Source organism: Plecotus auritus (assembly GCF_963455305.1).
Source record: "Plecotus auritus genome assembly, chromosome: 3".
Classification (NCBI taxonomy): Eukaryota; Metazoa; Chordata; class Mammalia; order Chiroptera; family Vespertilionidae; genus Plecotus; species Plecotus auritus.
The window spans coordinates 102144944-102170443 of record NC_137772.1 but is presented as its reverse complement, the minus strand read 5'-3'; the positions used below and the strand labels follow the sequence as shown (position 1 = coordinate 102170443).

Here is a 25500-nt window from a genome sequence, read left to right as displayed (position 1 = left end):
AAAGACCTAGTACATACCCAAGAAAATCTTTGTGAATTTCTTTATATATCTTTATTTTTTTATTACTAGAGTAATAGATGCTTTTTGCAAAAAAAATACCTAAATTATTACAGAATTATAAAAATTGAGAATAGTAACTCAATTCTTCTAATTCCTGTTAATGGTTTTAAAGAAATTCTAATTTGTGAATTAGTTCTTCAAATCAAGTGGTTGGGTTTTTTCCTCCTCCTGTCTGTGCTTTGGTTTAGAACAGTTTTGTAGCTAGAGCACTCAGAATTAAGAAGGTGGTTAGCCTTTTGCTTTTTTTTTTTTATCACCCCTATCTTTGTTTTGCATGTTCAAGGTATACATTTGAAAGACAGGCAGAGTAAACAAAAGGAAAGAAGGTGTCACTCCTCCAAAATGTAAATGAGTTTATTAGTAAAAAAAAAAAAAAAAAAGTCTAGATTGGAATGTTATTACTAATATTCTTTATTGAGTAGTTATTGACTACAGGTTATACTGTCCTTTGTGTTGGTTTTGATTTAATTTTTGGCTAGTAAATATTGCCTAGATAACTATGTATATAAATATGGATGAAGGAATTAAAATATATAAATTCTATTAAAAATGAGAATTTGAGCTAGCTAGGATTTGCATTCTGGCATCTGTATTTACCTCTGAGGAGGCTGAACCTGAGGGATTTTGTCAGAACCCTTACTCCTTCTGTGCATACAGTCTTGCATGTGGATTTGATTGGCATGCTCTTGCATACACGTTCTTCTTGTAGTTCTCAGGCTGCTGACTTTTTTTTAAAATGAGCAACCATCTATAGCAACCATCATAAAGTATAGATAACCAGTGTTAACATTTGGTATGTAATCTTTCAGACATCTTCCTATGTATATGTCAGATAAAGTAGCTGGCCGACTCTAGTGTTATGAAGTCTAACTCTGGAATTAAACTGTGTAGATTCAAATCCTGGTTCTAACATTAGCTATGTCACCTTGGTTAAGGTGCAGACCTTCTGGGAAGCTCCATAATTATATCCATGAAATGGGATAATGATAGTGCTTATCTCATTGGGAAAGGAGTATGAATTAATGAGAAAATATGTATAAAGTGCTTGGCATAGAATAAGCACCCAATAAATTTTAGTACTCAAGTGTTAGTACTCAAGAAATGGGATCATACTTCTAATTCTGTATGCTAACTTATTTTTTGAACAATCACAAGCACACATCTGCTTCATTCTTTTTATGGTTGCATTATAATTACATTAGGTGATCTGCTGTAATTTATTTACTAGTAGTTCCCAAACATGTGGAAAGGATCATAATGTGGATCAAAGAGCCATTTGTTTTGCCCATTCTTGGAAAAGAGTACTGTGTTCTGACATCCAAGTCCAGAGACACTTAAGACCTTTAGCACCACACAGGTTTATCCAAACAAGAATGTAGTATTTTTTAGAGAAATATGTAAGAATCTTCCTACTATCAGACAATGTTAAGCTGCTGAACATTTTAGGGTGCTCTCTACTGGATAGACTTCTAAGCTTGTAAACTTATGAAATTTCATATTATGGGTTATCCTCATTTTCTAAAATACCATTGTTGATATCAAAGTACTTGTTTTCTGCCTTGATAAGTGAATACTGAATATTTGCTGACTTTAATCTGAATATTTCCCTGACTTTAGTCTCTGAACATTCACAAGACTGGCTTAATTAGAATGGGATAAGTGCCATAATTCTGCCATAACCTGCAATAATGCAGCAGTGGGGGTCCTGGAGAACCATTATTATTCAAATGATCTTGGCTTCTTGAATAAAGTGGATGACTAAGTATACCTCTCATAGTAAGAGAGATGATTAGCAGTGGGAGACATATTTGAACTTGCTTAGAGAGCTGCCTTTGTCTCTAGGAGGGCTGGCACTCAGTAATCACTAGAACAGGTCTTCCTTTCATCCCAGCCTCTTTCCTTTTTCATGCTTCCAGTGTTTGAATAGCTTTCTATTGCCTGTTAATCCCCACAGGAATGTGGCTTTGGCTACGGGGAGGATGCTCAGTGTGTGACTTGCCGGCTGCACAGGTTCAAGGAGGACTGGGGCTTTCAGAAATGCAAGCCATGCCTGGACTGTGCGGTGGTGAACCGCTTCCAGAAGGCAAACTGTTCTGTCACCAGTGATGCTGTCTGCGGGGACTGCTTACCAGGGTAGGTTGGATGATTTTTTTCCCCTGTAATTATTCTATTGTTCTTAAACAGGCATTTTTCGTTTCCTTTTCCAAATGTGAATGCACACTGATATTAACCTGAACACTTTGCTGAGTGTTCATGAGTTTGCATCTCAACAGTCACCACTAGATTCTTGGTGCCAATGCCATGGACTGTGACAGGTGCTTGTTATAAATAAAATGAGTAAACATACTAAGAAAGGAATAATGTCACAGAATTCTAAAAAAGTTCCTATGATAAAAGCCTAATATGCTAAGTGTCTGACCATTCGACTGTTTGATCAGTCACTATGACACTATGATGTGCACTGACCACCAGAGGGCAGACGCTCTGACCAGTAGGTTAGCTTGTTGCTGGGGTCCAGCTGATCTGGACTGGGTGAGACGGGCCAGACATGCGCTGGAGCCCTCCTATGGTCCCTCCATGGCCCCGATCATGCACCGGTGGGGTCCCTCGGCCTGGCCTGCATCCTCTCACAACCCGGGATCCCTCAGGGGATGTCAGAGAGCCGGTTTCGGCCCAATCCCCGCAGGCCAGGCCAAGGTACCCCACTGATGTACGAATCCATGCACTGGGCCTCTAGTATCCTATATAATAAAAGGCTAATATGAAAATAGACTGAACGGTAGAACAACTGAAGAACCGATCAACTGTTCACTATGACGTGCGCTGACCACCAGGGTGTGCACGTGGAACATGGCGGGCATTGGCAGCAGGCAGCAGAGCATGGAACATGGTGGGTGTTGGCTGAGGCGGGATGGTGGATCAGGTGAGCACCAGACCAACGGAGGGCACCAGGTCACTGTCATCAGGGCGAGCATCTGGTGGTTACTGAAAATTCTTTGCTCCTGCGTGCCATGGTCCCTCCCAGTGCTCACACCTGCTGCCAGCCCCAGAGCCGCCTCTCACACCCACTGCCAGCGCTCGGCGCCGGTCCTGATCACTCGGTGCCTTCAGTGGGTGCGAGGGGCAGCTGCCAGCCCCAATCACCCCTGGGGGCTTCTCCACCTCCCCCTGCTCCTGAGGGGCAATTGGGGCAGCAACTGCCATTTGCAGCCACTGCTGGCACCGGACCCAATAGCTCCACACCATCAGCAGGTGTGAGCGGGGCTGTCAGCATGTGGGAGCGGCAGTGGCAGGAGCAGGGCTGCCAGCAGACAGGGTATTGGGGGCCATGGTGGGAGAGGCCAGGTAGGGGCATGGAGGATGGGCCGAGACCCACCCCTGTGCCCACTGCAGCCTCGCAGCCCACTGTTCCTTTCATGGTGCATGAATTCATGCACTGGGTCCCTAGTATCAATAATAAAGAAAACATGAACAAATGTACCAAAGAATGAACAGGCAATTCACAAAAGAGGAAACATATATGTTCATCCTCATTGGGGATCCGAGAAATGCAAAACATGACCATGCACTCATTTCAACGGATACAGTGGAACTTGGTTTCTCCTTCTGGAAGGCTATTAGAGAAGCAATTTGTTCAAAAACCAACTTGTTCTTTCCCATTAAAAATAATGTAAATTGAATTAATCCATTCCAGACCCCCAAATGATTTTCTGTTTTAACCTTTATACTAGTATATACAGTACATGTCTAATGTGCTGTTTAATTTGTGAATAAATACTTCTTAAATTTCTCAAGCCACTTTCCCCTAACCCCCAACTAGGAATTTTTAATCTATCACTGCCTCCGAAATTCTATCACTGGCTCACCACTTTTCCTTTATCCAGATCAACAACAGTTTTTCTACCTATTCAATTGCCTGTGATTGCTGTTTTGTGAGCACTTTCACACCCTTAGCAACATTAGCACTCTTTTTTTTAAAAAATGTATTTCTTTTATTGATTTCAGAGAAGAAGAGAGAGGGAGGGAGAGATAGAAACATCAATGATGAGAGAGAATCATTCATGGGCTGCCTCCTGCACACCTCCCACTGGGGATCGAGCCCGCAACACGGGCATGTGCCCAGAATCGAACCTGGGACCCTTCAGTCCACAGGCCGACGCTCTATCCACTGAGCCAAACCAGCTAGGGCAACATTAGCACTCTTGATGGCCTCTTTAAGTTTTAAAATTGTCAGCAACTAAAGCATTCTCTCCTTTGTTTGTTACCTGAGAGATGCTTTTTGTCATTCTGAGGTATCAGCATGAAAGGATTTTCAAGTCCAAAATGGAAGTTTCGGTCTACAACCGAAACATTTTTTTTGTGAACAACTTAGTTGAGAACCAAACTGTTCCAGGTGGGAGACGTTTGAGAACCAAGGTTTAACTGTATTTGTCCAGCAGCCACGAGGCATTGCTTTATAAAGCTGTTATCAGTGGAAGTGGCATTCTTGGGATGCCTCAGGGAAAAGAATTTTTTGAGGCCCCCACAGGAGGATGGGCTTTTGTGCAAAGCTTTGTTGATGATGTGAAATTAAGGGGGTTCCCATCCAAGGTCCCATCTCTGTACCTCTTACCATGGAAGAAGTCCAATTTTGTATTCAACAGGGCCAGAATTAAGGCCACTGCCCAAAATTTCTGTTTGATATTAAAGTCCAGTGCAGTTCAGCATCTGGCTAGTTTAGCCTGTGTTCCCAGCTGCAGTCCATTGTGTGTGGGGTCTGCATGGCCATGGGCCATGCGGCTGCTTAAGGTCACATGGCTATGAGAGAGAACAGGAAAGCACACTAGTGAGTATGGGCCACGGAGCTAGAGAGCCAAGAGAAAAAGAGAACAAGAGAGAGGGAACTCTGGGGATTATGTATTCCCAAAATTTCATGGGCTTGCTTTAGGGTCCACCCTGCTAGCCAATTGACTGTTCTCCAGGTTAGACTGACAGGCAAGTATTCCCCCCTCCCCTTCACCTTACCCCCCTCTTTGTTCATCCCTTCCACCGGTAGTTCCCTGGGGAGTGTGAAGCTGTAGGTTCCTGGTGAAGATGCCTAGATGACCATGCTTATAATGTCTGGGCTCCCCTTTGCACTCTTCCTATTATTAATATTAATAAACTAGCTAATTATATCCTAATAAGGTTTTTTAAAATACCTAAACAGTAAATATTAAAGAAGTAAATTATGCAGAAAGACAGAAGATGATGATTTCTGTGAGGGAAAAAAGAAAACCTAGAGCAGCTAAGGGGGATTAGGTATGCCTCATGGAATGGATAGATAAGTTGCAGTAGTAGGCATTACTGAAAAGGGGAGATCTGAGTAAAGACTTGAAGCAATTAGGAGAGCAGATATGTGGGGAAGAGCACTGTAGATACAGGGACCTGCTAGAGACAGGCCCCCAAGGTGGACATGAAACTGGTATTTTTAAGAAGCTGCAAAGAGACCAGGGTATCTTCAGGAGGAAGAAAGAGTTGAGTAGAAAAAGAGAGGGTGGAAGGGAGTAGACACATATGAATAGTGAAAACCTTAAATATTGAAAATGAACCCAGGCCATGGAAGGAAAGGAGAACTAGACCTGGGCCAGGAGGAGAGGCAAAGTCCAGGAGGAAGCATTTTAAGTTTTAAGTGTTCCTGAGTAAGCATTGGGTAGCTGTGCCAGATAAAATAGGCAGTTGGGGGATAAACTCCATATGAAAAGTGGGACTTAGGGAGGCACTTTACATGAGTAATGTACTATAATGTTTACAGTATCTTAAGCATGAAGAAAGTGAACCTTATCAAGGTTGAAGTTTATTCAGGCAAGATCACTTAGCCAGTATGTAGTGGAGCTTGGAGCCACATCCCGGAATCTACTGCAACAAGCCATGCTCTAACTCACTGCAAAGGAAGGACTTTAGCTGGACTTGACCAGAACACGCCCACAAATTTGGGATGCTTTTGATCAAATGGCATGGTGATAGCTCTGGGGCTCTTGTTGAAGCCAGAGGAGGAAAAAATGTTCTGGACCTGAAAAGCAGAAGCAGGAAATAGCCTGTGGCTCAAGCATGGCCTTATGCAATGACTCAACACCGAAACCGTTGTAAAAAGTAGTGGTCTAACACCAAAAGCATAAGCATTAAATAAAAAAATAGCTATATTGAACTTAATTAAATTTAAAATCTTTTCTGCTTCAATAGATACCATCAAGAAAATAAAAAGACAACCCACAGAATTAGAGAAACTATTTGTAAATTATATATGTGATAAGGGACTTTCTTATCTAGAATATATAAAGAACTCTTACAACTCAATAATAAAAATGCAAATAAGCAAATTAAAATATGGGCAAAGGATTTGGTTACACTTTTCTCCAAAGAAGATATGCAAATGGTCAATAAACACATGAAAAAATGCTCAACATTATTAGCAATCAGGGACATGCAAATTAAAACTGCATACTTCACACCCACTAGGATGGCTATTACCAAAAATACAGACTATCACAAGTGTTGGTGAGGAAACAGAAAAATTGGAACCTTCATACACTGTTGAAGGGAATGTAAAATGGTGCAGCCACTTTGCAAAAGTGTGGCAGTCCCTCAACAAGTTAAACATAATTACCATGTGACCCAGCAATTCTGCTCTTAGATATGTAACCAAGATAATTGAAAATACATCCATGAAAAAACATGCACACACATGTTCATAGCAGCATTATACATAATAGTCAAAAGTGGAAACAACCCAAATGTCCCTCAACTGATGAATGGATAAGCATAATGGAGTGTATTCAAACATTTGAATTTTACTCAGCAATAAAAAGGAATGAATTATTGATACATGCCACAAAATGGATGAACCTAGAAAACGATGTTAAATGAAAGAAGCCATTTATGAAAGACCACCTATTGTATGAACCCATTGCATGAAATATGCAGAACAGGCAAATTTATAAAGACAGAAAATAAGCTAGTAGTTGTCTAGGGTTGGTGGTGATGGTTGTGGTGGTGGTGGTTGGTGGGGGGGTGTCAGGAAAATGAGGGTGGGGTACAGAGGTTTTTTTTGGCATGTTGAAGATGTTTTAAAATGGATTATACCTGACGGTTACACAAATCCATGAATATATTAAGACCATTTAATTATGTGTTTTAACTGGATGGATTCTATGGTTTGTAAAATATTTCAATAAATCTGTTATTTAATAAAAAAGTAATGGTCTAAAATTTCAGAAACATTGATACCTATTAATATCATTACCCAGAGTTTTGACCTTGTGCAAATCTATTTGAGGAGCACACACTGAATATTTATTATTCCTTTCTACAATTTTTATCTTTATTATTCCTTTCTACAATTTTGACAAAAGCATGTCTGTGTATGTCTGCTGTCTTCTTCTGGAGGGCAGGAAGAAGAAAAGGTCCACAGGAGATAATGCCCACCATATGCCTGACTTAAGGGCTGAGGGCTGAGGTAGGCAGTGCCCAGAGAGAGTTGGGGAAAGCACAGGGTACAAGGACTAGGTTTTCATAAAGAAGGAGGTATGCTGCTGCAATGTGGGAAAGGGTATGGTCTCCCCAGGAGCTCCCATCAAATGTGCGTCCCATGCTTAACCTCTGTTGTCATCTGAACCCATGGCTTTTAGTTTCTGCAGTGTTTGCTCATTCTTTAAGTGCTTACTAGTAGATGCAGGAAAGTCAGAAACGAGTAGATATTTGAATGATTTTCCACAGTTTACTTATATGATTAGTTCAAAATTACATCTTTTTCTAAGTTAGCATGAATGTATGAGGCAGGTAATAATCACATAGTGACTTTTACTCAAGTTTTCCAGAGTGTTTTGAAAGTGCTCATCTAGTCCGGCTGGCATGCTCAGTGGTTGCATGTTGACCTATGAACCAAGAGGTCATGGTTCAATTCCCAGTCAGGGCACATGCCCGGTTTGTGGGCTCAATACCCAGTGTGGGGCGTGCAGGAGGCAGCCTATCAATGATTCTCTCTCATCATTGATGTTTCTATTTCTCTCTCCCTCTCTCTTTCTCTCTGAAATCAATAAAAATATATTTTAAAAAGTAAAAGTGCTCATCTAGCTTAGAATATGATTTGCAAATATTTTCTCTCATATTGTAGGTTGCCCTTTACTGTTGATTGTATATTTTATTTTTAATCTTAGAAGGAATCATTATTTTATTATAATTTAAAACTAATTTTAGTGTGACTTACTTTTTAACCATTTTATTAAGGTACTAGGGGCCCTTATTTCGTGCACTGGGGGTTGGGGGGTCCCTCAGCCCAAGCCCAACCTGCCCCCTCTCACATACTGGGAGCCCTCAGGGGATGTCTTACTGATGGCTTAGGCACGCTCCCCACGGGCTGATCAGGGGAAGGCACCAGCCCCATCACCCTGCTGCTGCAGCCACTGCCAGTCACCACAGCCACCGAGGTGTTTTCATCAACACGGACTCCAGTCCCTTCACCATGAAAAAAATCACAACTTTCTTTAGGCATTTTCAAGATGTGTCTTTCATAGGATATGACATTTCTTTCTTTCTTTTTTTTTTTATCCTCACCTGAGGATATGTTTCCATTGACTTTTAGAGAATGTGGAAGAGAAAGAGAAAGACAGAGAGAAACATCAAAGTGAGAGGAACACTTTGATTGGTTGCCTCCTGCATGAGCCCTGACCTGCGCCCCGGCCAGGGAGGAGCCTGCAACCTAGGTACATGCCCTTGATCAGAATTGAACCTGACCCTGCGGTTGGCAGGCCGAGGCATTATCCACTGAGCCAAACTGGCTAGGGCAGGATATGACATTTCTTAGCCCTCCAGCAGTGGACCTTCATTTTTCTCTCCAGAAGTGTGGTGGAAAAACCCTAAGATCACCTTTTTGGATTCTTATTACCCAAGTTACTAATAATATTACCAGTGGCATACAGGAAGCTGAGCCAATGAGCAGTCACACCAATTGCCGGCTGGGCCCTGCCCAGGCCTAAAGCTTCTCGCCAAAGCTTTAGGCCTGGGCAGGGGCCCCCCAAGCTCCCTCCAATCACCGGCTCTGCCCCTGCCCAGGCCTAAAGCCTCTGGCCAAAGCTTTAGGCCTGGGCAGGGGACCCCCAGCTCCCTCCGATCGCTGGCTCTGCCCCTGGCCCCTTGGCTCTGATTGCAGGCTTGGCCCTGCCCAGGAGCCCCCTGGCTCAGGCCCTTCCCAGGCTGCTCAGGGCCCACACGGGGCTTACCTCAGAGTGACCTGGGTGCCAGGATGTTCCTATTTATGCAAATTAACATCTTTGCTGGGTTAATTTGCATACTCACTCTGATTGGCTATGGGCGTAGCGGAGGTACGGTCAATTTACATGTTTGTCTATTATTTGGTAAGATTTAGTGTACTAGTATACAACTCAATGAGTTTGGGTGTAAGTATACATTGATTGTATCATTTTATGCACAAGTTTTAAGTTTGATATAGTCTCCTTGCATTTTTATTTTTGCTGCCTGTTTCATATGTGCCTTTTGATTGACTTTTGGTGTCATATCCAAGAAATTATTGCTAAATTCAATGTCATTAAACTTTTCTCCTGTTTTCTTTGGGGTCTTTCATTTAATTTGTTTTGAATTAATTTTTGTATATGAGCTAAGATAAGGAGCCAGCTTTATTATTTGCATGTGGATATCCAGTTTTCCCAGCAATATTTGTTGAAGGGACTGTCCTATCCCCATTAAGTGGTCTTTGTTCCCTGGTCAAAGATCATTTGACCATATACATGGAGGTTTATTTTTTAGAATCTCTTTTCTGTTCATTGGTCTACATGTCTCTCTTTATGCCAGTACCACACTGCATTGATTAATATACTTTGTGATTATTTTTACATCAGGAAGTATGAATCTTCCAACTTTGTTCTTTGATTTTGACTTCATAAATTCCAAAATAAATATCTTTAATTAAAATTTGGTGAGAATTCATTATATTACAATCATTTGGACAGATGTTCATAGTCAAATGAAAATGGAATGATGAGCAAATATTGGTCATTTGAGGTAATTTACTTAGTTTCAAAATGCAAATTTCATTTCAATCATAAATTATACAGGTTTGTTACTACATTATCCAATTTTACAAAATAATTGCATCTACCTCTCCTCTATATACTTTATCTGTAAATTTATTCTCCAATATATAATTTTTTTCACTGCTAATATATATATATATATATATATATATATATATATATATATATATATATAAATGTCATTAGCTGCATTGGTAAATAGTCTGAAAGAATCTATACCAAAGTGTGTTTGTATAAAATGGAATTATATTATTCACACTTCTTTTTTCACTTAATGATACTTTATCAATTAAAAAATTATGTATGGTAGATCTGCATAATTGTTTCTGAAGCACACCTTTTATTCTTTTGCCTTGGTTCCATCGTAGTTGGTCATATCTAATGTTGGATATTGGGATTGTGCCTAATTGGCTTCTTTTCTTTTACAAACAACTAGAAGCCAGATTTGTGCATCAGTGGGGTCCCTCGTCCTGGCCTATGGGGATTGGGCCGAAACCAGCTCTCCGACATCCCCCGAGGGTCCCGGATTGTGAGAGAGAGGTTCTCAGGTGACTCACCCTAGAATCGGGCTCCCTCCTCTCTGGTTCTGGGTGCATCACCTGAGAACCACAGCTGTAAAGTCACCGCAGCTCGGCAGCTCTTGTGTTGAGCGTCTGCCCCCTGGTGGTCAGTGCTCGTCATGGCTGCGGGTTGGACAGTTAGACGGTTGCATAGGCTTTTATATATATAGATACTGTGATTGCATTCTTATACATACAATTTTACCTACCTGATTATTTCTTTTGGATACATTTCACAAAATGAAATTATTGGGTAAAGGATGTAAATAAACTATTTGAATTCTGATGCTGTATTGCTAAATTGTCCTCCTGCAAGTGGCAATTTCTATTCCCACTGGCAATATATACATGTGCCTATTTACCTAGCCTTATACCAACACTTTCTCAATTTTCTAAGTAAAAACGGTGTATTTTAATTGCAATAGTTATGAAATAGTTACTTGAATAATAATGAAGTTAAATATTTTAATGTTAAATTTAAAAATCAATGGCATCATTCTTTTTAGTTTTAATTATGAAAACTAAAAATTATGAAATGTCATTCTTTTGGGAATTAATGTTCTTTGCCTGTTTTTTCCTTTCACCTTAATGATTTTGAAGTTTAATGTTACAAACTTATGTTATAGAAAATGCTGTGATCAGTACTATTTTTTAATTTTCTTTTGCCCATTAATTAGGTTAATGATACTTTGTTTTTGCTCTTCAGTTATCTTTAATATTCTTGTGTGTGTGTGTGTGTGTGTGTGTGTGTGTGTGTGTGTGTTTTCAAAGCTGAAAGCTGTTAATCTCTTCCTTCCTGGCTCCTGGGTCATTTTCCATTTATATTAATATTAATCTTGTCAAGGCTAGAAAGATGTCCCCATATCAAAATTATATAAGCACCTCACTACATTTTTCTATTGCTTTTATGGTTTGCTGGACTCTTTGGTCTTTGATTTTCAAATGTTAAAAACTAGCACTTTATTTATAAGGCATTTTATCATTTAAATTGATTTCATATTCCCTCACCAGCACCCACTCCCCCAATATAGAAAATGTGAGACTAAGTAAAATCTACAAAGTTATGTTTAGTGGAGTTGGCCTTTCTTAAGTATTCACTGCACGCTCAGAGGTCTTTCTAAGGTTGTCTGTCTAAGATAGTACTATATTTAATAAGACTTTGAGAACTTTTTTTTTAACAATAGAATTGGTAATGGAGACTGCCAGTAATTTATGTAATCTGTTCTGTAACTGTGAGCTTAGATAAAAGAGCTAACAAGGATTATTTTCCTTTTTCCTCTAGGTTTTATAGGAAGACAAAACTTGTTGGTTTTCAAGACATGGAGTGTGTACCTTGTGGAGACCCTCCTCCTCCTTATGAACCACACTGTGAGTGAACTCCATACAAACACAGCAAAAAGGTTCTTGGCCTTTAAAAAAAACAACAACCTTTGTTCCATTGGCAAATGGAGCAAAATCTCTCTCTCCTGTGAGGCTTATAGCGTGCACTCTTTTATCAAGCTTTCAGCAGGACATAAAGCTCTTTTGTTGTGTGCCTCAGCCAGAAAACTATGTCCATTGATTTGAATCTCAAAGTGAAAAACAGATATTTTGTGGCTGCTGTACTCCATTCAAACTCTTATCTTTTCATATATGTGTGTGTATATATATATACTTGTATATATATACATATATATAATATATATACATACATATATATATGTATATATATATAATATGTTATATATATCATGCAACTCCAATGAACTAGGTGGTCTAAATACTAATGCATAATGTCTTTGTGCCATGGCCCCATTAATTCCTTTGTTTTCCCATCTTAGTCCCTAGACACTGTCATGTGATGTCTTCCATTCCAGACACATTCCTCTCCATGAATTGCCTGCCCTAATTAATGTATTGTTAAATGGAATCTTAGCTCACTTCATTCATTTCTTTACTTTTCTTATTTAATAAATAAGAAGAGAAACTCACTGTGTACTGGGAATATAACTGCAAATTGTGCCTTTTTCTATTTATATTAATATTAATATTAATTAATCTTTTTGACCATACTTTTCCTTTAATATGAAAGATATTTGTTACAAGTTTTATGAACTTGCATTGATTTTTGAATGGGAATCCTAAGTACAAATCTGGCCAATGAAAACCAACAGGTGTTGAGCCAGGAAAGAAATCAGCACATGGCCCCCCTCAGTGCTCAGCTCATGCTTGTCTTTGCTAAGCAGGGTTTTAGTGAACTGTGTTTCACTGTACACAAGAAATAGCAGGTATAGGCAGAGGAGGCAGGAGGGCTTTTATCCCAAGCATAGGTTGCTCATGCCTTTCTGGGAAGCATTGGTAAAATCAATGTTTATATTTAGGGGTTGTTTTGATATAATTTTCAATGCATGGGATTTGTCCTTTTCTTTCTGTGACAAAAGTCTCTGAACTAATTGCAAGTTATTGCATTATTTGGTAAGGTCACATAGTACTTGTGTTTCCCAGCAATTCATGGACTTTTATAGTCCATATTATTATGCCCTTTATCAAATGCATTACTTTTTATTCTTCCTTTGAAGTGATAGAAAAGCAAAAAACAAAAAAATGCAGACTCTAACTTTTAAAGAAATGTATTTTGACCCTCATTTTTATAATATTTAAATATTCACCAAATGATTCATTGCAATTAATGAGTTTAATCATGAATGTCTGTTATGTATTAGTCATCATTGGGAAACAATTTGTTTTACTCAATACCACATCATCAGCCCACATTTGGAAGACACCCGGTCCAGAGATGTTAATAACTTTTCATTGCTGGCTGGTAATTGGCAGAGACAGTATTCAAACCTAAGTCTGTCTAACTCTAAGTGGTATGTTTTTTCCACCACACTCTACTGTCTCCCTAAGAAAAACCAAACTATCTAATCTGTCCTCTGTTGGCTGATGTAACTGCTTCATGCTGACTTCTTCTTATATTGTTTGCTTCATAATTAATGAAAAATTTAAAAATCTAACATAGAGAAGATCTTGAAAGAGCCTCTTTATGCTACACAACCTATAAAATGACATGTTCTCCTGCCATTTAATGTGGGGTAGCAACTTGGTCTTGCCGATGGGTCAGCTCAGCCATCATTTTGTCCAGAAGGCAAAGATTATGATCTTCATTCCAAACTACCATGAAAAGATTTAGTAAAGAAATTGGTATTAATCAATTTAAAGTTGGAAAGTTCTAGGTTAATTTTTTCTGTTTAATAATCTACTCATAAGTCTGAGGCACTGGAATTTTTTGCCTTCCGGGATCTGACTATGTTTGGACATCATAAATTAGCCTTCAAATGTAGATTTCACATTTAACTTTTAATGTCTTGTAAATCCCTACTTAAGTTATAATTTGGAAAGAAAATTAACTAGCTTAAATTATATTATAGACATATTTCTCTATATATGAAACTTTTTAGAAAGCAAAGAAACATAAATTATTTTTCAAAGTCGGAGATGTAGTGTGCACAGCTAATACTTTTTTTAATCATGAAACAAGAGTCTGGTGGTCTTTAGTGAGTGTTAATCCTTATTAAGTTCTGTAAAGGAAAGTTTGCTGCTTTTGGCACAGTTCTTGGGACTCATTCCAGAACACAGCTAATCTCCTCAAAAGAGATCTTCACGTTTTGGGGGGAAATTATGTAAGGTGCCTTATGTTTTCATTTCTCCTACTTTGGGCTTTTCAACTTATTCACAAAAAACTGCTTCTTCGGTGTTTGTTTGTTTGTTTTACCTCCATGAGGAGCTCCTATATTATTTAGACTCCTAGTTAGCTATAAGACAGTTATGGCACTCAAGTTACCTCGAGTAAAGGACACAGGCAGTACTGAAAGAAGCAGGAACTTTCTAGAACCCAGGGGTAGCCCTTGCTTGAAACCTCAGGCAGCCATAGAGTCTGGAGACCATGGTCCCCTGCAGCCTGAGACTCTGAGCCCTGCATTAGTGCTACACAGCTACTTGCTCAGTCTGCAGGCCTCTCTTTATACCTCCTGGTTTTTCTTCATACTTTCACCAGACTGCATTGCTCTGGACTTCCCTCTTTCAGCTCCTGAAGGACAAAATCTGATTGGTCTAATTAAATACCATTGTCCTGTGAGGCAGAATCTTTTCCGTTTATCTGTTGAACAAACATTTAAGTGCCAGGCACACAGTGAAGGACAGATAGACCCCAGTTCTTTTCTTCAGGGAGGGTATAGCATAGTGGAGGAGTTGTGAAATAACTACTCAGAGTTAAACAATATTGAGATACAGCACATGTAGAGGCAAAATTGTGACTGCTTAGTCCCTTTTTTGTAAGGATCCAGGGTACTCTGAGGGTGAATAATGGGTAATGACGTAGGAGCATTAGGGAAGGCTTTGAGCTGTGATTTAAAAGATCAGCTAGAGGAGGATGATCCTGAAAAGGTGACTAAACAGAGGGTCCAGAGAAGTCTGGGGAAACCAGGGGAGTATGGTGGCCTGAAGCATACTGGTGGATGCTGTATTCAAGTTGAGTCTGTTGACACTGGAAATGCCCTTTTCACTTTGGATGTTTTTGATGACATTGACAAGAACCATTTTAATGAGTAATGCAAATGGAGTCACATTAAAATGAAACAAAAAGTTAATGTAAGCAGAGAATGGAGACTATTATAGACAACTCAGATGTTTGCCTGTGAAGGTGACAATGGAATATGCAGACGAGGAATTTTGTTTTATTTAGTTTTTTAGGTGTAGACACATCTGCATGTTTTTCATATTGAGGGAACAAAAGAATAACCAGGCACATAAGGTTTGTTGCAGAAGGATCCTGAAGCTAAAATTTTCCCTTGACCTTATCTGGGAGGAGTAAGAGATCTCTGCCATAATCTGGGAAGGAGCGGGTGGGGGAAGATAAGCATGAGCTTGCCATTCAGTGATGAGGTTGAGAGGTTCACATACCCTGCTTCTGTGTGTGTGGCAGAGAAGACACCCTGTTCCTCTGAGGCAAGGAACGCAGAGGCTGGAAGAGCACAGGTGTTTGAGGTTCTCATTACAGATAGTGGGAGGCAGGTTGATTAGAGAAAATAGCGAGTTTCCTGGTAACAAGGGTCCAGCTGAAGTCTGTGGTCATAGTAGTACATTGTTTGATCCTCATATGATATCTGAAGGGGCTTCTGTGGGGATGACTCAAACCACCTCTGAAACAGCCCCAGCATATGCATAAGTTGCTTCCTAAATATATAGTAAGCTACAAACAAGTTTTTAAAAGGGATGACTGTGTTAATAACACAAGAATAATTTTAAATTAATGTAATTCTTTTTTTGGTATTGCTATAATACCTGAAGCAAACCAAAGTAACACAAGATTGAAAACTTCTCATGTATCTGTCAACTTTCCAAGGGGCCACCCCAAGTCCATACTTGTCTACGACTGGTGTACCTTTGGCCAAGTGACTTACTTAACTCTCCTAGGGCTAGGTTTTGTCCCTGTAAAATGGGGTTACCTACCTATGAAGGTTGTTGTAAGTACTGAATAGTCAATATATGTAAGTCACCTGACATAGTGTCTGGCAATGAGCAGGGTCTCCAATCCGTTGGCTCCCTTCCTTGCTCCCTTTACCCTGCAATGCTTCTTGGGTTTTGAGATCTTATCTCCTAGCATTTGGGGGGACTTGTTGTCTTGAAAAAGAACCAAGTAATTGCCCAGAGATTTGGTATTCAGCAGAGGCAGTGGTTCAAAGAAGACCAGTGAGCTAGCACTGCGTATATAACTGCCCCACTCAACAGGAAATGGCATAATAGGAGATTGCCAGAATTTCAGCCATCAGATAACTAATAGGTTCTCTACAGCTGAAATTTGTAATAAAGTGTCTAGATGTAAGTTTCTCTCTTTGTAGGGCTCGACCCACAGGTTGAGAACCGCTAGCAGGGTCGCCTAAGACCATCGGAAAACACAGATATTTACATTACGATTCATAACAGTAGCAAAATTACAGTTATGAAGTAGCAACGAAAATAATGTTATGGTTGAGGGTCACCACAACATGAGGAACTGTATTAAAGGGTCGCGGCATTAGAAAGGTTGAGAACCACTGATAATTGATTAGGCCACCCATAACCTCTTTGCCAGTCACTAATAGTGTTAATTTATGAGAATGACTGGTTGGTCATGGAGCCCAGGGTCGATCAGTGACATCACTGTAATTTGTAGGTGAATAAAGGGACCCTTTCCATAGAAACCCTTGCTTCAGGCTTTACTCCTCTTTGAGCCTCACTTCCTAGTAACATGTGACCATTTAGAGCATTAAGAAGAAATGGAGAAAAACACAAAAAATTTTAGAACTACATTCTGCCCTGTGTCTGATAAGAAGTGCAGATTTTGTCTGATTTCTTTTAGCAGTGTTTACTTAATGTGGAACAAACACTGGTTGGAACAAATGGTTTTGAAAAAAATTCAAAGCTGTTTTCACTGAAGTCCACCTTTATTTAAGTGTGTTTAACCTAGATGTTTGCTTTGTTCTTGGGGGCTTTGTAAAACAAGCCATGTGATTACAAAGAGATAAGTAATCAGATAAGTGGCTGTTGTGTGTGTGGGGTGGGGGTGAGGGTGGGGGGGGAGAAAAGCAGCTCTGTTCACCTGAAACTATTTAGGAACTTTACATGGCTTAAAACTCAAGAAACAGCAGGTCTCTGTATCAACAAGTAATAAGCCACATTACTTAAAGTATTAGAATATTTTTATATTTTCAAATATTTAATAATAATTTATTGAGTAAAGTACCATGTAGGTATTTGGACGACAGGGGTTTTAAGGCTCCTGTTACCCACATTGCTGTTCTTCACATCTCTGTGTAGGTGCCTTTCCTATTCACTCACTAATGAATTGATACAATGTGTTTATGTGTACAGAGGTATTACTATTGTTGTCTCTTGACAGGCAATGTTAAATAATTTTAAAGTAAAGGTACCTTGTAAATGCCTCTTTAAAAAAATGTAAAAGGAAATAAATTGGGAGTGTTTAAAATCAATACCAATATGAGTTTTCCAGTTTTAAAGGAGGGGTAGAGGAGGTGAGAAGGAAGAAGAAGAGAAGGGGGAGGTGAAATACAAGTTGACTTAAGCTTTACCTGAATGATTTAACCAACTAGACTCCTGAAGTGAAGAAACCAATTCCTGGTATCCTCCAGCAGGTAGTACTCTGCATTCTGGAATACTTAAACAATTAATGAATCTAATCACAGTGAATGCCTATATAATGGCATGCAGAAGAGATGCATGAAATTCAAAAGTATTTTACATTTGTTTTGGAAAAATTATGTGATTTTTATTGTATTTATGTATGTTCTTTTGCTTCTGCAGCAGAGTTCTTCTGATGAGTTTGCTGACATTTAGTGGCCTGGCTTTCCAGAGGACTTATTAGATCCTCTGCAGGATAAAGATGGGTCCACAAAGCCAGTATGAACTAAGTAAGGGTTCAGTTTACTGAAGGTTTTCAATAGTCTGTGGTCCTCAGGCCAAGACTCCTCAGTGTCTGGCTAGGGGATTGCTGCCATGTCTTGTGCTGATAGAGCCTGCTTTGGGGACGTTTTGGGGAACAAGATGAGTGCTGCTGTGTGTCCTGAGCAAATGGTTAAGGCATTAGAGATAGGGAGCTTCCTAAAGAGAAGTCTTAACAATGGAGTTCTTTCCTGTTAGACTTTCAGGGTGGGGAACAGGAGGACAATGAGATCAAAGAGAACTTGTTAAAACAGCCAAAACAGCCCAAGGTTTATGGCAGACAAATTGAAAAGCCAGCACTCCCAGCTAACATTTGAAGCAAAGATTCCCTTTGTTTTCACTAATTTATTTGTTGGTTTAGGGTACTATTGCTCTTCTCTTTTTCCCACTGCGTATTGCTCCCTGTATGTCTTTTGTATCATCCTTCCTTTTTGTCAATAATATGTAATTTCATTATTTTGTTGAAAAACAAATTTAAAGTAATACTGGTAGTAATCAGAGGCAGCGTCTGTGGAAACCAAAGAAACAGATCTTCTTGCAGAATCCAGGCACTGGAGCACTTTACTGAGAGGAATGCCATGGAATCCTTTTATTTTTATTGCAAGCCTTGTTCTGCCAAACCAAACAGCCCTGGTGAAGGAAAGGAGAAGAGTGGGAAGAAGCTAATAAAGGCAGAGAAATGGATGTAGCAAGAAGTGAAAAGCTAGACTGCAGTACAGCAGGGAGGAGTCAGAACACAACAAAAAGCAAGCCATCAGAACTTCAAATACACTATAATTTTGTGCCATTGAGAGTAGAGCAAACAGACCCATACAGCCTAATGATCGACCCCTAAAGTTTTCTCTCTAATACCACTCAATACAATAATTATAGTTCTCATTATGATTCTGGACATGAAAAAGGGTTGGGGGATGATCAGATTACAAATTTGTTAAGAAAACTATTTATTTTGGAATGATTTACTTCAAGCATAATCCTTTTAAAAGTTTATTTGCTTATTAAGGCAAACAACTGTTATCTGAAAATGTATTACAGCAAGGTCCTCATTTTCCAAGGATGATGAAAAAAATAGCTGGGCAGTTTAAATGCCATAGCCCCTTTAGAAAAAAAAAAAAATATATGTGCTATAAATGCAACTGCATTGGATGATTACTGATTTCAAATATTTATCTTTACTTAGCACTAGTTTCATTAAAGTTATAGAAATAAAAAATTCTTAGAAGTTTCTTAAACTCTTGTTCTCTACATTCATCCTTTCCTCCCAATATAAAACAGTTAAATATTGGTAAGTCATTAACTTTGTTCCAAGTAAAGAAAAGTATAAGTGTCTGACTGAATCAGGTGGCCCTGTGCCTTGAATCTGGGATGCTTTGGAGAGTTCTTGTTGGTTTGTGATGGTCTGGGAGGCAGGGGCGTCCTGAGTTGCCGATGAGCAGGCCAGAGGCTTTGAGAATAGCAGCAGTTGATTATTACCTAGTCAGCTATAAATCTAACTTCTCTGCCTTTATCTTCAGTCTCTTTTAGACATTTAAAGTCAATGAGCTGGTTTAAATATTTACTCATGAAGAAAGGGGTTGTGGTTTGTTACCGGCCATCACTAAATTAAAGGAATCTTAGATTAAATACAATTTATTTAAAAATATGTAATCCAGCAGGCCTGTATAATTAAGTTGTGGACTTTTACAAATGAACAGTGATTTGTGTGCATACCCATTAAATGCTGAATTTTGTCTTTTTTTTTAACTTAAAATTTTATTATTATGTATTTGTTTCACTTGTACAGCTTAGTGGTTAGACAATCATATACTTTACATAGTGTTCCCCTCGATATTTCCAGCACCCCAACTGGCACCATACATAGTTATCACAATTATTATTGACTATTTTTCCTATGCTTTACTGGCCATGCTTAATTTTTAAGTAATGTTTTCTACATTGTGAGGTGCCACAATCTTCAGCTAACTCTCAGGCCTTCAGAAAAATTCTTTTATACCCCAAAACTGTGTTTGAAGACTGAAGTAGATGTATTTTATACATGGTGAAGCTATGCATAGAGAAGGCAGCAATTACAAGAAACAAAATGAGTGCAGATCATAGAGAAGGATGGCAGGTGAATTTTGTCTTTAAATTATTTTTTGCAAGATCTTCAGTATCAAACTTAAGAAAATGTAATTGAAAAGCAGTCATTTCTGGGAAGGTTTTTAGTGTTGATAGGAAGCATGCTTTTCTTCAAAATGAGAAAAATTACTTTTTAAGTTTGTATTGGGCTGTTTAACTCAGGAGACATGTCAGGGAATATGTTTGGAGTGTCTAACGTTAGTCTAGATCTCAGCAAAATGTATCATAGAGACATTTCTCCCATGTGGTAAATTACCTGCAGATGAGTTTGTCCTCTCATTCATTGACCAATATATTGAACTAGAGGCCCAGCACTGGTGGGGTCCCTTAGCCTGGCCTGTGCCCTCTTGCAATCCAGGACCCCTTGGGTGGTGTCGAACTGCCAGTTTTAGCCCGATCCCTGCAGGCCAGGCCAAGGGACCCCACCAGTGCACAAATCTGTGCAACAGGCCTATAGTATGCATATAAGATCTTTGGTTTATTTCTTCCTGCTCTCCCTTCTACCCCCTTCCCTCTGAGATTCATCAGTCTGTTCCATGTTTCCATGCCTGTGCATTGAGCATCTGCCCCCTGGTGGTCAGTGTTCACCATAGCTACCAGTCAAACAGTCACTTAGGCTTTTATATATATAGATGCCTACTGTGAGCACTGATGTGGGCACTGAGGAACTCACAGTGACAAACACAGACTAAATTCTCAGTCCTCAAGGAGCTGACATTGTAATGCTTCAGAATAGGGGTTTATTTAATATAAGGTGGTCAGAGAAGGCCTAAATAAGGTGAGCATAGGACAGGGCCCTAAAGGAAGGGAGGAGGGAGCAAGCTGAGGCTATAGGGAGCAACACGCTTAGCAGAGGCTGGAGCTCAGTGAATGGAGAAAATGGATTTGTGGGGAGGGTGTAGACTGAGTAGGGTTTGTAGGCCACTGTAAAGACCTGATCTTTACTCTTAGGGAGATAGAAAATGTGAATGACATGACTGACTGAAGTTTTAAAAAAAAATCTTCTGGCTGCTGTTGAGCATAAACTTCAGGGAAGCAAGGGACGAAGCAAGGTGATTACTTAAACACAATTATGTTTTGCTGATACAATAAATGTACACACTTTGAAGAACCAGGCTTTCCACCCTTTTCTCAATAATTATTAGTTTAATTAATTTAATTTATTTGAAATACATTTAATTTATTTAATTATTCATTATGTTAATAATATAATATTTATGTTTGCTTGCTCTGTGTGATGTCAAAGAAGATTGCAGAATAGCATCTGGTTAATTTTTTTTTTCTAAACTCAGGCAAAACAGATTTGGAAGAGGTTAAGTTAAGATTTTACACTGTACCATAAATTTTACTTCATCATAAATGATTTCTATTCTTTTTAGGCCATGGAGAAACAGATAAAGATATGAAAAATAAAATCAGGGGGAGCTTCTAACTTCTAATACAAATTATCACTGAAGGGACACTTTCTCATAACTACCTCATTTGATCTTCCCAAGACTAATGCAAACCAATATCAACTTGATGTTTTTCTGGAATTAGCTAATTTAATTTTCACTGTGAAGAGGGCTAGATTTTGAGTCCTGGTCCTAACACCTAACTTTCAGACAAATTACTTAGCTTTCCCATGCCCTAATGTTTTCATGTACAAATAAGAATCTAATATATAAAAGGCCAGGGTTGTAATGACTCATCACAAGCAAAGGCTGACCAACCCGCAAGTCCTTCAGTCAGCGCTGGGTTGCCGCTCCTAACTGCCCAGCTGCAGCCTGGTGACCCAGCACTGACTGCCCAAGGGGCTGAGACCCAGAGAGAGAGGCAGGGTCTCATCCGCAGCCTCAGTAGCAGCTGTTGATCAGTACTTGCCTCTCTCTTTCTCTCCCTCTTTCTTTCTGAGCTTCGCCAGCAGCCAGGCTTTTCTTTCTCTCTCGGCCTCCATGTGGGCTGCTGTTAAGCCCCGCCTCTCTGATCAGGCCCAGAGATAGGCCCGGAGATGCTGACTGGCATAGAAACCGACCAATCAGAACCAAATGTGGGTGCTGTGAAGAACCAATGGCTGCCTAGGAGGCGGAGCTTCTGACGCTGACTGGCATAAACACTGACCAATCAGAACCAAATCTGGGTGCTATGGAGAGCCAATGGCTGCCTAGGAGGCAGAGCTTTTGACACTGGCATAGAAACTGGCCAATCAGAACCAAATTGGCCAGCAGAAGAGGGCAGTTGGAGGCGAGATCAGGCCTGCAGGGGAGGGCAGTTGGGGACAACCAGGCTGGCAGGGGAGGGCAATTAGGGGCAATCAGGCTGGCAGGCAGGTGAGCAGTTAGGAGCCAGTGGTTCCAGATTGCGAGAGGGATGTCCAACTACCGGTTTAAACCCCACAGGTATCAGGCCTAAACCAGCAGTCAGACATCCCCCAAGAGGTCCCCAATTGGAGAGGGTGCAGGCTGGGCTGAGGGAACCCCCCTCTGTCCACAAATTTCATGCACCAGGCCTCTAGTTATAATATTAAAAGAGGAATGAAGCTTTGGTTGAATTCCTGAATCTTCTTCATGTTCCAAACCTCCAGAAAATGTGTTCTTTCCAACTTAGCCCAGAGTTCTGTTTTTTATCATAAGTTCTGCCAACTGTAAAATTATAAGTAAATTAAGCAGTATTAAGTCTTCTGGAATAGGAAATAGCAAGAACCACAGTGTAAATAAAGATTTTCTTTTCAATTTAGACCCAGTCATATTAAATCATGCATACATACACACGTGTCCCCCCCCCCCCTTAGGAGGAAGCTAACAGATAGAAATTATTTGAGTTTCATCATCTTAGAATAATTTCACAGAACATTACTTCTTTTAATACTGCAGTGAGATAAATAAGAGTTATCCACTTTACTAATAACAGGGAACCTGAGAACTATAAGATGTAGAGTCCCTAGGTGAAAGTGTGCCTGTCTTGACTGTGCCTTCTCCAAGTTTAGATAAAGTGAACAAGACCATGCTTTCATGGGGACATAGAGTCCAGGGCTTTAAATGGAGCCTGGCACACAAAGGGTTAAGCAAAGTCTGTGCAGGAACAGGGAGGGCAGCAGCCCAAGATTCATATCTTTGTTTCAATTCCCAGATGGCAGCCTTGTCTGTTAGTCCCAAATGAAGCAAAACTATTTTTGAGCTTCAGCACAGATGTTCAAGGCCATAATAATGTGTTTCTTTTATGGTGTCTTTTCTGTTTCTTGGTGTAGAAGTTTAAAAGCTTCATTGTTTCATCAGTCAAATAAACACAGTGAAACCTTATAGAAATGTGGGATAATAAAAAGAAGAAAAACACCCTTGAAAGCAGGAAAGCATTATTTTACTTGCTCATGTTTGCAGAGAAATTCTGTGGGCAATCTGCTACCATTTTGTGGCTTATAATTATTTAAGTGTTAATTATGGTGTTTATCTTAATTAACAAACGAAACAGTTATACTTAGCATCCACCAAATGCCAAAGAGAAATCTTAAAGTAATGTGCTTGCTCTGGCATAACAGACTTTCTCTGAACAGCATATGGCAATAAAAGTCTTTAGTCAATCCCATGGTCCCAACTGTGGGCAGTGATGGCCTGTTGTTCACCTCCTGCCTTACCAGCCACTGTCTGTGATAGCTGTCTTCTCTTCTTTCTCTTTCTTGCTTTCTTTCTTTTCCCCTTAACAACATGCATGATAATATTTGAACTACATGGTTCTGGTGGCAAACAGATCAGTAGGCCAAGTGACCTGGAACCAAGATTAAGAACAGCAGAAACAGGAGGGGGAAAAAATGGTGGCTGCACCTCCTTCCAGTGCCAGTCTGGAAATAAAACTAAATTGGGGAACATTCACCCTGAAATACCAACTGAGGTCCAGCTGAGGGGGGGACTTATGTAAAGGAAGGATAGAAGGCACCTGGAAACTAGTAGGAAGAGTGAAGTTGCTAGAGGGGCTGACCTAGCTTCCACAGTGGCAGGCTTAGAGTGAAGAGGAATCTCTCAGCTATGGGAGGGTTATTTCCCTGAGAAGATCAAGGCCCAGAACCCAAGGTGGGCTCCACAGCCCAGAGCACCAGAGCTGAAACCAGTGTCCCACATAACATCCAACTATGAAAGGCTGCAGGGCTGCTGGCTGCCCAGGAGACCAGAGCTGGTAGACTGGAGCTGGTTGCAGAGAAAACCTCAGTTTTGTTTTTTGTTGTTGTTTATTTGTTAAACCCAGAGCACAGGTGTTTGTTTGCAGCTACTCACCCAAGGCTTTGGTGGATGGAGGGTGGTGTGGACTCTAGGTACCTAAGGAGAAGCTGGAGTGGGAAGCATTGGAGAGAGCTGTAGAAAAGCAACAGCCTGGATTCCTTCATTTGGTCATTATACCCTCCTCTAACCAAAACGCCCATTTTTCCTGAGAGGCACCAGCCCCTCTCAGAAGCCACAGCTCAGGAAAAGGAAAAAACAAACAAACAAACAAACAAAAAAACCAAAAACTTGCCCTAGGTGATACAGCCCACCACACGCTTAGGAGCCTTGCCTGCCACACTCTGCATCTTGACCTTTGCAGAGGAGACAGCAACAGAGACCAAGCAAGTCTCAGTGACTGAATTAGGGGTGTGGCTGTCCCAGGAACCTCACTGGTGCTTCCTCACACAGGAGAGCTAATAGAAACTCCCAGTATCCAGCTGATACCACTGGACTGCATATAAGGATCTCCACCCAGCTGAGGGCAGAATAATATTCTGGGCCACTCACAGAGTAGCGCTGGGACAGGGAAACAAACACACCACTTTCCCTGAAATCTGAACAGCACCTCCCCCTTACAGGAGACTTAGAGGTCTATACTCCCGATTCTACCTAAAGCCCTTTCAAAACAGACTTTTGAAAGATTAAGATTGATGGCTGGCAGGTGAAGGTGGACAGAGGCAGAGCCTGGGGAACCTGAGGAAGTTTGGTGACCCAGCCCTGGGCCTCGTGTTTCTTACAAACTGGCCTTGACCCCTCCCACTCACCAGCCAAATCCTGTGGAGACACTCAGAAACTGTAGACACTTGGACTTTCAAACAGGTTGCTGAAAGCCAAAGGAGGACAGTTTCTGACAATAAGTACCCCACTGGGGACGCAGAATTAGCAGACAGAACAGTTAGCCATAATGATCAGTAGAGCAGGATCCAAAGGGAGTTCCCAGGAGGCACTAAACTGCTGAGACAAACACCACTTCACTTTTTTTCT

General features: G+C 40.2%; 1 protein-coding gene across 1 annotated transcript in view; it reads left to right on the top strand.

Moving 5' to 3' along the window:
* TNFRSF19 (TNF receptor superfamily member 19) overlaps positions 1 to 25500 on the top strand; it is a 134307-nt gene that overhangs the window by 42697 nt on the left and 66110 nt on the right. Inside the window, exons 4-5 of the mRNA XM_080659929.1 lie at positions 2015 to 2193; positions 11970 to 12055. Coding sequence (XP_080516055.1) covers positions 2015 to 2193; positions 11970 to 12055 — 265 coding nt within the window. The remainder of the gene's footprint in view (positions 1 to 2014; positions 2194 to 11969; positions 12056 to 25500) is intronic.